The sequence below is a fragment of the Pseudorca crassidens genome, chromosome 20 (assembly GCF_039906515.1).
Source record: "Pseudorca crassidens isolate mPseCra1 chromosome 20, mPseCra1.hap1, whole genome shotgun sequence".
NCBI classification, from domain to species: Eukaryota; Metazoa; Chordata; class Mammalia; order Artiodactyla; family Delphinidae; genus Pseudorca; species Pseudorca crassidens.
The window spans coordinates 48,723,714-48,736,813 of NC_090315.1; the positions used below are offsets into that span (position 1 = coordinate 48,723,714).

Genomic DNA, 13,100 nt, shown 5'->3' on the forward strand with positions numbered 1-13,100 from the left:
AGATTGGGGACGATGGATGCCTAGGGCCTCAGCATTTTTATTTGGAATGGTCAGTAATGGCTTTGCCCAAGAGGTGAGGTTTACAATGGGCTTTGAATAGGTTAGCGATTGTTGTATAACGACAGACCACTCCCAAATTCAGTTATGGATATTATGGCTCACCAGACTGTGGTTTAGCTAATCTTGGCTGGGCCCACCCATGAGTTGGGTAGGCAACTCTGCTTAACTTGGCTGGGCTCTCTCACATATCTGGGGCAGTAGGCTGGTCTAGCATGGGACATCTGGGCTCCCATCCTGCCGTAGGCTAGACCAGGCTTGTTTACATGGCAGAGTTTCAAGAGCAAGAATGGAAATGCCCAAAGCTTCTTGAGGCCTTAGCTTGGAACTGGCATAGCATAACGTCTGCCACATTCCAGTGGTCAAAGCACAGGGTAAAGAAATAGACTCCACTCATGATGGAGAAGCTGCACAGTCATATTTCAAAGAGTGTGGTCATAGAGAGACCATTATTCGGAGCTATCAGTCTAACACATGGCTTGAAGGATAAGTAGGTAGGGTTTAGAAGGAGGACGTGAAGTTACTGGTGTGAACCTCCTCTGATCTAAAGAAGAATGAGCCTCAACTGTCCCACATCCCACCTCCCTAATATCCAGGAAACACAAGAAGCATAAGCTTCTCTATTGGCTTGTAGGTTTTAATACTTGAACTGTTCTTTTTCTTAGAAAAGAATATCTCATTGAAGGTGCATCCATAATTGTCTTGAGAAGGTTTCATAGAATATATATATATATTAAGTTGTTTTGCAAGATGCTTGGCATACAGCCATATTTCTTGCAGTTATCTTGGTCATGTTGGTGTTTCCACAAGTAATGATTGTACCCTTCTCTTGTAGGACTATGCCCATATGTTGACCTGTGTCACTGAAAGAGAAAAGTTTATTGTGCCCATCAAAGCTAGAGGTGCACGAGCCATCCTAGATTTTCCTGACAAGCTGAATTTTTCTGCTTGCCCTGTTAAATACAGCACTCAGAAGATTCTGCTGGTGCGAAACATTGGCAACAAAGATGCTGTGTTTCACCTCAAAACTCATAGGTACGCATTCCTTCAGCTTTTGTTTTTGATTGATTATAACTAAGTCTAGTCAGCACATGTAGTCTCCTAGAATAGCAGTCAAGATGCAACTGCTTATTACAGTCTTCACTTGCAAGGATGGGAGACCTCAATGATGTGGGGCAGACTACTTCTTCATCCCACGAGGAACCCAAAATTCAAGGTTACCTGTTTGGGTACGGGTGGTTTTCTGAAATGCTGGATAAGAGCCTTTCTATTTAGCATAGCGAATGGCTCATGGGAATATATTAATAAACATATTTGTTGTGACTGAGACTTTTATAACTGGCTGTATTAGTTTTCTACTCCTATTGTAATAAATTACCGCAAACTTCATGGCTTGAAACAACACGAATCTATTACCTGACCTTTCAGTAGATCAGAATCGTCACTGGGCTAAACTCCCAGTGTGGGCAGGGCTGTGTTCTTTTCTGGAGGCTTGATGGGAGGATCCATTTCTTTGCCTTGTCCAGCTTTACAGGCCACCCACAATTTTCTTATCTGAAAAACGGGGCAAAGTAGCCACCTTATGGGGTTGTTGTGAGGAATAGATGAATTAATAAACATAAACTGCTGGTATATAGCAAGTACTGTATAGTGAGTGTTTCTTCTTTTATTGTTTCTTTAAATGACCTACTGCCAGTGTGGTGGGCAGAATAATGGCTCCTCAAATATGTGCATGTCCTAATCCCCAGAACCTGGAAATGTGTAGTGTCACGTGACAGAGGGGACTAGGGCTGTAGATGTCATTAAGGTTGCTAATCAGCTGACCTTAAAAATGGGCAGATTATCCTGGATGATCTGGGTGGGCCAGGTGTAATCACAAACATCTTTAAAAATAGAAGGAGGCAGAAGAAGAGTTTGAAGTGATGAGATATGAGAAGAACTCAGCCTGCTTTGAAGATGAGAAAGCTGAGCAATAGAGAGGTTGTATAACTTGCTCAAGAGCACATAGCTAGTAAGTGAAGCTGTTTGATTTTAATCTGATAATTTATGGTGTAGCTATAGTGCAGTAGACATTATGGGACAATGTAAATATTATGGGACAATCCTTGCCCTCAATGATCTCTCTTATAAGATGGGGAAGAATGGTTGTTATGGTTGTTACGTGAAGATGCTGGCTGATTAGCAGGGCCATAACAAGAATGGCCAGGTTGGGAACACGGGAGACAGAAGGTCAAGTTCTTTTTCTATGACTTTTTAAAAATAAGGCAGGTATTGAGCTGGGTCATTTTCATAAGGGCTTTACCTGTGGAATCCTTCGCTAGTTTAAGGACAATCTCTAGTTTAAGGACACATCTCTCCAGTAAGGATTAGCATTTACTTCTGCCTGGTTCCCAAAGATTAGACTACATGGACTCTACTACATATATTAGACTACATGCCTCTCTGGTAATTTCTCGGCTTACGGGTTCCTGGACTGATCATGCATATCTAAACCCTAAACTGGTAGAATACACATGTCCAAAGTATGAATTCCCTAGAGAATCCTTGTTTCCCTCATTCAAGACCACGATAGACATCTTTCCTTGTGCTAATGGGAGAATGTTTTGGTAACCTTTGAAGTTTCCCAGGTTTATATGGGGATTTTGTTACCATTCCCCTGACTTAACCATCCCAAGACCTTGTATCCTGCTGCTATTAGCAGGGCTGTTAAAACCCAGGCTTCAAGGGCTCAGTGGCTTACTGCTCTGGTTCTTATTTCCTCTTGTTTTTGAATCCTGTGGATTTGCCTCTTTTTTTTTTGCATGCTCAGCTACACATTTATGTAAGTTATATTTTATCCAGACTTTCTAGGTATTTTCTGGTGGAAGAGTTTTCGGGTTACTTGGTCTGCCATATTGTAGGTAGCAGGGATGCCATAATGTGGGTTGAGGCACATCCCTCAGGAGGGAAAATGTGTTTATTCTTACATGTGTCCCAGGAGCATCACTAGCTCTAAACCATTTCATGTAGATTCAAGTTTCTGTTTGGTATCATTTTTTCCTGGCTGAAAAACTACTTTAATATTTCCTGTAGCACAGATCTAGTGGATATTATCTCAGTTTTTGTCTACTTGAAAAAAAGTATTTTGCCTTCATTTTTTGAAAGATTTTTTCTCTACAGTATAGAATTGTGAAATGGCAGTTTTATATACATTTTTTTTTAGTACTTTAAAGATGTCACTTCATTGTCTTTTGGCTTACATTTTTCTAATGAGAATTCTGCTGTAATTCCTAGCTTTGTTCTTCTGTAGGTAATTATGTCTTTTTCTTGGGCTGCCTCAAGATTTTGTCTTTATATTTGGTTTTTAGCAGTTTGAATGTGATGTGTCTAGATGTGGATTTTGTTTTTGGTTGTTTTTTGGTTTAAGGATCTTATTTTGCTTTTATTTGGTTTTCGTTTCAATTCTGCATGAAGTTCTCTGAGCTTCTTGGATCTGTCATTATTTTTGGAAAACATCAGCCATTATTTCTTCAAATATTTCTTTTCTCCATCCTCTCTCACCATTTCTTCTGCTTGTAGGAATGTTCTGTCTGCCACAGGTGAAATACTCTGCACATGTCTTGTCTTCTTTAGGGGCAGGGGATTGTCCATTTTTGTTTGCCCTGCAATCTCAGCTCTCTAATGGGTTTGAGAAAAATCGTGATTTTGTTGTTTATCTGTTTTTTTTTGGTTGTTGTTGTTGTTGTTAGGGTAAAAGAAACACTCTTTTCAGCTCTCTACATCCTGGGTGGAAGCAGGACTCTGACCCACTTTAGATAAATCAACCGTTAGAGGCAAAGGAAAAATTCTTTTGAAAATCAGTGTCTCCTGACATTGTCAAAGTGCTTATAAAGGCTTCTTTTGTCATTTCGTGGTGAGACTCATATTTTGATTGAAGGGAAGAAAGCAAGTTGTTCAACTGGCTCACCATGACTTAGAAAGAACCAATCTCTTTTGGTTAAAAAAAAAAAAAAAGAACTTTAATAACCACCATCCATAATACACATTAAAAACTTCCTGTGACATTGGTATTGTTCCAATGAAAAAGAGAGTCCACCTAAGGTGGAAAAACAAGCACAGGCAGCACATCTTCCTGAACTGTTTGGCTGAATCTTAAAAACTACACATAATTGGCAATACATTCATGTAAAGTGAAACAAAATCACAGATTTAATAGTGTGAAATTGCGGGAAAAGATCTAAAACTTTTATATCCATGTAACTGTGAATGTGAATCATCTTTTCCTAATGTAGAAACACTTCTAAGGTAAAATGGTGAGCTAACTCAAGGACTAGCCAGCAATCATAATGACATTAGAAACTCTAGTCCAACATTCCCATTTTACAGATGAAAGAAGTAAGGTCTGAGAAGGTAAATGACTTAGCCAAGTTCCCCCAGTAAGTTAGTAGCAAAACTTGGATTAAAACAAACATGGGCCAGTTCTGGCCTTGTTTACCTCAAGATCCATTCCTTGCCCTTCCCAGGCTTTGCTCAGTATCTATGTTGGGCTGTGTTAGCCCCTCTAGCCTCCACGACCTGCTGGATTCCACCTGGGTTTGACCAGTGGGGGGCACTAGAAGGAGGTTGGAGAGTAGGAAGAAGTCAGAGTATTTCTCTTCCTCCCTGTCTAACTTCAGTAGAGTCCCCAGCAAGCAGCTGTATCTCCTCTGTGGTTCTAGCTCCTGTCAGACAGACCTGCTATGGTTCCAACTTCTGCCAGGTCCCCAGGATCTGCTAATACTTCCTCCTCTCCTTTGGTTTCCAGCCCAGTGGTGGAAATGGCTTACTGCTATTACCAATCCCTGAGCTATCTCACCATCTTAAGTTGGGCTTTTCATAGCTTTCATCTTCTGTGTAACCAAGTCTTTCAATTAAATTTCCTGTTTATTTTTGTTTTCCTGTTTAGACTCTGCACAAAATGGTACTTTTATGCACAAAATGGTTCTTTCAACAAAATGCATGTATTCCAACCATGATGTCAATTCTGTGAGCTACGTCAAATCCTTCCAATAAATCCCTTTTCTGTCTAAGTTGGCCAGAATTGGTTTCTATTGTTTGCAACTGAAAACCCTAACGACTACAATGAGAAAGAATGCAGTTGAATTTGCGGTCACATTTTATTGAATCAGAATGTCTGGGGGGATTCCCTGATGACTATCCATTCTGAAAAGTGCACAGGTGATTGTGTTGCCCAGACAGGGCTGAGGACCACTCTTTCATTGACAACATGATTGTCAATAGACAGAGTGGAGCAGTATATGTAGTTTGAGAATTTGGAGTCAAAAACATAGGGTCTATACTCTTGGTCTTGCTGCTTTTATAGGCATTATACAGTTAGAAATAATATCTCACAGGAAATTGTTTAAAAAACAAATCATATTCTTTTCATTGAAATAATGATTTAATTAATGGTGAAGTTTATAAGTGGTCAGGTTCATATAAATTATAAAAAATAAAACTTTATGTGTCTGTTGCTCCCATCAGAATATGATCTCAAATGCAAGGATTGTATCTCTTTTCATTTGTATGTCCCCAGCATCTAGCAAAGTGTCTAGAATAAATAAGTGCTTAATAAATGTTTATAGGTTGCCTAACCAACAATATATCACAACAGCAGAGCTACAACTATAAACCTCTACAATAATTTAAAATAAAAAATCATGCTCCAAGTACTATAAAAGAGGCATAGTGTTTTTTTACACTAATAAAAGGAGCCTCAATGTGCTATAAAGTATACAGAGAACATAAACAATTACTCTTCACCTTTATTACAGATTTGACCTAAAACTCGAGTAGGTACCAGAATAACTTTGACTATTAAAGTAGGATTAATTTTGGAAGGTGAAATAGAAAGAATTAAGGAGCACTTTCAAAATCTAAAATCTCAGTTTAGGAATCAGTTAATAAGAAAGATTATCTGAAGGAAAAATACTAATTTTATATTCAATGTTTAATATAATAGAACCAGTATTTAGTCTTCTGCTAAAATATTGAATCATTTGAATGGAATAGTTTTAGTTCTTAAGAGCAGTTCATAGTGGATTGAACAAAAACTCAAAATCTTTCTTGTGGCTCATGATTTTACACAAACCCGAGTTCCCTCCCTAATCAAGTATTCGGTATTAATGAGGATGTGATATCGAAACCAGACATTCTGGTAGACAGAGGCAGCTTTATACCCTGGAGGAACAGCACCTTTTACCTCTCTGTAAGATCATTTTCTGGTACTTGGTATTCTCTAGCCTTTTCAGCCTGTCTGCCTCTAGTAAAATGAATACAAAATCAAATTATAGACAATGTTTAAGCACCAGAACTTAACACACTCTATCCAATTAATGTCTGACTTATAGAGAAAGCTTAGGCGGCTCTAAGTAGCATATGGCTATCCCAGGTGATTTTCTAACCACTGAAGAAGTTTAGTGTAATATAAACCCAACAATTAGCACAAAAGGGAAGAATCTGTTACCACTGTATGGAATTAGGATTTCTGGAGGTCCTAAGAAGAGTCCCTTTGTCCATAGAAAATCAGCTTACGTTCTGTAATGTAATACTATCCAATTCATTTCAAAACTGTTATTTTGCTACTAAGAAATGTTTGGGGAAAAAAATGAAAGCACAGTGTAGGGAGAAAAATATTAGAAACTGGGGAAGCGGAGGTAGAAGAGAATGTTACAATGTTGTTCCCAAAGCCAGGAAACTGAGGCCAGTTCTCAATTCTTCAGATTCTTCCTGAGGCCATAAGGAAGGAAAGAACTTTAAAGACGCTGAGACTCACCTTCATCTCCCATCAAGCAGAGATTCTTGTGATACCAAAAGTCTGCTCCTTTTCTGTTCCGCCACGTTGTTATAAAGATTAAATAAAGATTAGAGATATTTTTAATTTCCCTTTAAAAGTTGATTATAATTCAATTTAACAACCTCTTTTGAGAGGCTCCTATGAGTAAAGAGCTATGCATGGGGTAGTGAGAGACACAAAGATGAATCTAACCAGGTGGCTTCCACATTTAGGGATGGTTTGGGGAGAGAGAAAAAAACTTGAAGGCAGGCTTCCATCCCTGCTCTACCACTACCTAGTTGGGTAGCTTTGGGCCAGTTGCCTGCCCTTTTAGAGCATCTGCTTTCTCGTATCTAAAATGCAAATAACAAGACCTACTTTCTCAAGATTTTGTGAGGATTAAAAGAATTGACATATGTAAAATGCCTACTGTAGTACCCAGCATAGAGTATGTGCTAATGAAATTTTGTTTGCTTTCTCTTTCCTTTCATCTCAAGAGTCTCTAGCTATTGGGAGAGACAGGCATGAAAACTTATTATTGTACAAGGTGAGCTAATGTAAGAAGTAAAAATAAAATTATGGCCTCTGAGAGGAAGGAGACATTATTAATAAGAGAGAGAATCAGGAAAGATTCTATTTAAAAGGTAACTTTGAGTCTAGGCTATGATGGGTGACTTTGGAAGGAGTATGACATGGAAACGGTGAATGTTCCTATCTGACCCAAGCAGTTCTGGAACTATGTAGGGGGCACTGTCTGGTTGGAAGGAAGAGTAGGTGCAGTGCTGGGGAAGGTTATGGGTGTAGAGACTAAAGCCCTCCCATTCCGTCCCACCCCAGTCTGACATAGAATGTGACAGGTGTATAATGTATTTGGACAGATGTATCTGTTTAATGAGAAGGCCAAAACTAGTTGGGAGTAGATTGTGTGGGACCTCAAATGTCGAGGACTTTGAACTTTATTACATAAGTTATGGGGGCCACTGAAGGTGTTTGAACAAGAGATTGATGTGTTATATCCTGTGTGTGATTTTTTACAATGTCTCTAGAGCAGTGTGAAGGATTGAGAGGAGGATGATAAAAACCTGAATACCCAAGATCATCCTCCGGCTGCCAACGAGGGAGATAACAACAGCAATAACAAAAATAATAATAAACATTTGTTTAGCATTTCCTACATGCCAGACATTATTCTACGCTTTTACCTGTATCAACTCCTTTAATTCTCACTACAACCCTGTGAAATGGGTGCTGTCTTTATCCTCATTTTACAGTTGAGGAAACTGAATGTTCAGTGACTTACCCAAGCTCATGGCTGATCTGGGTTTTGAACTTATTCAGTTGGCTCCAGGCTAGTAACTACTACCTCTTGGTGCCCCTACAACAGTGCCTGGAGTTCATTGGAGGTTCGGTGCTGAAGGTATGGGAAAAGGACAGACAAAGGAATGGGAAAGTAGTGAAAGGAGAGGGCAATCCAAATAGAGGGCACCAGAGAAAATAAACAAGTGCCTGTGGTAGGAAGCACTCGAGGTCCTGCAGTGATAATCTCAGGTACCACCAAGTGCTACCCATGCTGTAAGCTCCGTACCCTCATAGAAGAAAGGTTAGGTTTTCTGAAATTAAGTTCATTATCTAAGGGAAGGTTTAAGGACTGAAGACTAAAAACAGTTGCGATAGAAGTAAATAATCAGAAACAGCTTAGCCTGCCAGATACATTGTCCAACACATTATTTTGAAAAACTGGCAATTTAAAGAAGTGAAATGGACCATGAAAATAATTAAAAGGGCTGGGTTTCCTGTTTAGAAGGAAGAGCTCTGTAAGTTATTTAAGGTACTTCATGATCAGATCCAGCTTCTCTCTTACTCTTCCTTTCCAGGACAATTAAAGTCAACTGTTTCCTGTTCGCAGATCCACCCTACCTCCCCATAAGGTCTGCATGCCCAAATTCTATTTTCAAGACACAGATGTCCCCAGTTTGCCTTTCCAAATGCTCTCCACCCTTCTCCAGCTTACTCTCACCCAGGAGGCTAACCTATATGGCAGAGGTCGTTAGGCTCCCCATGCCGTTGGCTTCTGGTTGGGTTCAGCCAGTGGGAGTCCCAGCAGGCAATCAGGCAAAGGATGTGAGGTCAAGGCACTTTTCCCCCTAGTGTCCTATGTGTGAGGTCTCCTGGGCTGACTGTCTCTCTTAACTAAAGCCCTTTGAGCCTCATAAGGCAGCCTTCTCTTAGGACTCTGGTGGGTTTCAAAACCACTCCTTCTCCTTGGCTCTTTGGGCCTAGAGGTGGTAACAGTTCTACTGTTAACAACCCTGGGCAATTGCATCATCTCTTGTAGTTTCCCTACACCCCTTCCCCCCTTTTAAAAAGACCCCTTGTTAGACTGCCCTCACCTTATCCTTGTGTGATTGTGTGATCACTTTACTTTTGAGACTCTGGTATGTTTTTCCGTCATAAAACCCTCTCTTCGCTGAACTCTCGCAAAACTTGATTTTTATCCCTTTGAAGGTACTGTTCTTTTGCAAATTACAGTATTTACGTACATGTTATAAGTCTGTCCTTTACCGGAATCACTCAGTGAATGTTAAAAGAAAGGCTAAATGGCAAGGATACAAACAAGAATATTATGCATCATTTAAGTTTTTCTTACATTTGTTGTTCTATTACTGTTATTTTAACATTAATACTAAAGTTCTTTCACATTAACGGGAAGGTATCCTTATGAATCACTGAATTGTGGTGTCGGGTCTGTGTTGTCTGCAGAACTGGAACTCATGTCTCCTCTCCCCTTTCCCCTCACACTAGTCGGGAATGTGTTCTTTTTTTTTTTTATTGGAGTATAATTGCTTTACAGTGTTGCATTAGTTTCTGCTGTACAAGGAAGTGAATCAGCTATATGTGTACATATAGGAATGTGTTCTGATGATGTGTCTCCACGTGTGTTGCAGGCCCTTCTCTGTAGAGCCATCTATTGGAACCCTTAATGTAGGAGAGTCCATGCAACTGGAAGTGGATTTTGAGCCACAAACCGTGGGCAATCACAGCGAAAAACTTATTGTGTGTTACGACACAGGTATGTGTTATTCTTTGTTAAAAGTTCTACATTTTAAGAAAGGTCAGATGGAAAACATGATGAGGCAAAACAGGAAATGGTTATTTTGGCTGCGTTAGAGTAAGCTAAGACCCACAAGGTAAAGAACTAAAGACTGAACGCCTCCAGCAGAAATGATGCTGAGCCACGTATAAATCCCACCTACCAGTTTCTCCTGTGCTTGAAAGCCTGAGAAATATAGGGCTCAGAAGGAACGGAAGAAACCCATACCCAGAAGTTACACTGGTAGGTTGAGGTTATTTATATGTAGATGGAAACTTGAAGGTAACGTAATAACACATGGGTTTTCCAGTTACTGCTGCATTAGTCTAACATTTAAAAAATACAGACCCGAGTTCAGAATGTTCTCGTGTGTGTCCTCTAACTGGATGTAAGATCCGGTTACTTTAATCCTTAGAATATACAAATGTCTTACTTAAATCTAGGACTTTGTCTATTGCTGCTAGCATTTTCTTGAAGGCCCCACCCAGGATAGTAATGAAAATTCACTTATTGTTTTTGCAAATATTTAATCTATGGTCATGTAGACTGCATGTACATTACGCGAGTCTCTGAAGTTGGTTTTCAAATTAATATTTATTACTACTATTTATTATTTCATGATTTTTCTCATTTCCTTCTCACTTCTTTTTTACCCATTTGTGTTGATTGATCCAGATTGTCTGCATCAGAAGGTCACTGTAGGGAGAAAACAGAAGTGCACAGTCAGGGAAAAAGCAACAAATGATACCTAGGTCATAGTTCAGAGTTGCTGACTTTGTGGATGCTTATCTGAGCAGGATCAATCAAGCCCTTGAATAAGGACGTGTGGTTAAGTGGTCCTGGCTCCACACTGCCCAGCATAACAACAATTCATAATCAGTGGCACAATCTATATTTATCTTTTAGTGTTGTCCACAATTCACTGGCTGCTAGTAAGAAAAACCTAACCTGGACTAGCTTAAGCAAAAGGGGGAAGTTTTGGCCCATGTAACCCAACAGTGGAAGATTAAAAGCACAGTACATAACCCACCAGGGATGTCAGTTTTTCAAAGTAGTGCCATTTTACACTCCCACCAGCCAAGCTTGGGAGTTCCAGTTGCTTCACACCCTCGCCTACCCATAGTGTTGTATTGTTCATTTTAGGTATACTGGATGTATAAAGTGATGTCTTCTGGTGGTTTTAATTTTTATTTCTCTAATGATTAATGATGTTCAACACCTTTTCATGTGCTTGCTGGCTTTTCACGTATCTTTGAAATTTAAGTGTTGAAGTCTTTTGCTCATTTTTGAGTTGTTTTTCCTTTTATCATTAATTTGTAAGAGTACTTTACAACTTGTTATTCTGAATACTAGTCATTTGTCAAGTATATGTGTTGTTAATTTTCTCTACCAGTCTGTAGATTGCCTTTTCATTTCCTTAATGGTATTTCTTGATGAGCTGACATTTTAAATTTTTATGAAATCTGTATTATCATTTTTTTAAATGTAATAACTTTTAAAAATTTATTTATTTTCGGCTGTGTTGGGTCTTCGTTGCTGCATGTGGGCTTTCTCTAGTTGCGGCGAGCGGGGGCAGGCTTCTCATTGCAGTGGCTTCTCTTGTTGTGGAGCACGGGCTCTAGGCACGTGAACTTCAGTAGTTGTGGCGTGCGGGCTCAGTAGTTGTGGCGCACAGGCTTAGTTGCCCCACGGCACGTGGGATCTTCCCGGACCAGGGCTCAAACCCGTGTCCACTGCATTGGCAGGTGGATTCTTAACCACTGCGTCACCAGGGAAGCCCTTTTTTCTTTCAAGATTAATGCTTTTGCCTTCTTGCTAAGAAATCTTTGCCTTTTCCAAGATCATGAATATGTTCTCCTGTGTTTACTTTTAGAAGGGCAGTAGTTTTAGCTGCTAGTTTAAGTTAATGATTTGTCTTTGATTTCAGTTTTGCATATGTGTCAGGTGCGGACCATGTTTCTTTTTTTTTTTCTCCATGTGGGTTACTGGCTCGTCTCCATTCTATTATCTTATTCTGGTATTCCAACTACTTTATTATTCTATTACTTACTCTACTATTAGTCTGTTATTTATTACTTTTAACCTCTATTTTATGTTTTCCATTTTTTTTGTAGACTTCTCTGGATACTTTCTTCCTATCTACTGTCCCATTCAATAACTCCCTCTTCAGTGAAGACCCACCTGCTGAGTTTTAATTTTTCAATTATTATAATTATTTTAATTTCTGAAAGTTTTATTTGGTTCTTGTCAAATCTGATTGCTGTCTACTCTTTTATTTTTCATGTTTCCCTTTTATTTCTTAAATATATTAAACATATTTATATTGTGTATGTGGTAATTCAAACATATTAAGTCTGCTCATCTATGTATTTATTTTGCTGTTTGTTGTTTCTTATGGTTTTTCAATCATGGTATCTGTAGAGGAGGAAAAATGTCTTTTTCCTCTACCCATTTAGGTTTTTAAGATGGGGCCCCTGTAACAAAAGACAGATTAACAAGAGAAGAACATAAAAATTTATTTAATGTAAGTTTTACATGATATGGGAGGCTTCATAAGGAAATGAAGATCTGAAGAAGTAGTAAAATCTGAATTCCTTTATGCTGGTTTGATGAAGGATGGAGAGTTGTGGGAAAACGTGACAGGACAATAAAATGACATGAGCTAAGAGTAGCAAACTGGGGGACACAGTAAGGCCTGTTTATTCAGGCTCCTCTTGATGTCCCTCTATATTTGAAGATATGCATGCTTCTTTCTACCTGGTCTTGGAGGGCACCTCTCACATGGGGGATCTGTGACCTGCTTCAGGAGAAGTTAAGAAAATCCCTCTTGTACCTGCCATTTCTTATGTTCCTTCAGCTTGAAATATTTAATATGCCAAGGTGCCATATTTTGTGGTAGTGTGTTCTGAACCCCATCATTATCTTATGCCTCTTTGTGTTTTGTAGTTTCTGGATTTAGCATCGTTACTTTGGGCAGGCCCTGGACTTTATGTCCTGTCCTAGGCACCCAATGCAATAGTTAAAACAGAAGTTCAAGGGTTAACAAAGTCCACTAGGGCAAAAGACAACCTTGGCACTAGATTATTTCCTGGTATTCTTCACTTTGCTTTAATGTCCTTATTTTCCTATCAGGTTAGTGATCAGTTTTAAAGTAGTTTG

At 39.2% G+C, this 13,100-nt stretch overlaps 1 protein-coding gene across 1 annotated transcript in view; it reads left to right on the plus strand.

Annotated features, from left to right (window-relative positions):
* The window catches only part of HYDIN (HYDIN axonemal central pair apparatus protein), a 433,808-nt gene that overhangs the window by 119,053 nt on the left and 301,655 nt on the right, over positions 1-13,100 (plus strand). The window contains exons 7-8 of the mRNA XM_067720656.1: positions 893-1,092; positions 9,796-9,920. Of these exons, the coding sequence (XP_067576757.1) occupies positions 893-1,092; positions 9,796-9,920 (325 nt within the window). The remainder of the gene's footprint in view (positions 1-892; positions 1,093-9,795; positions 9,921-13,100) is intronic.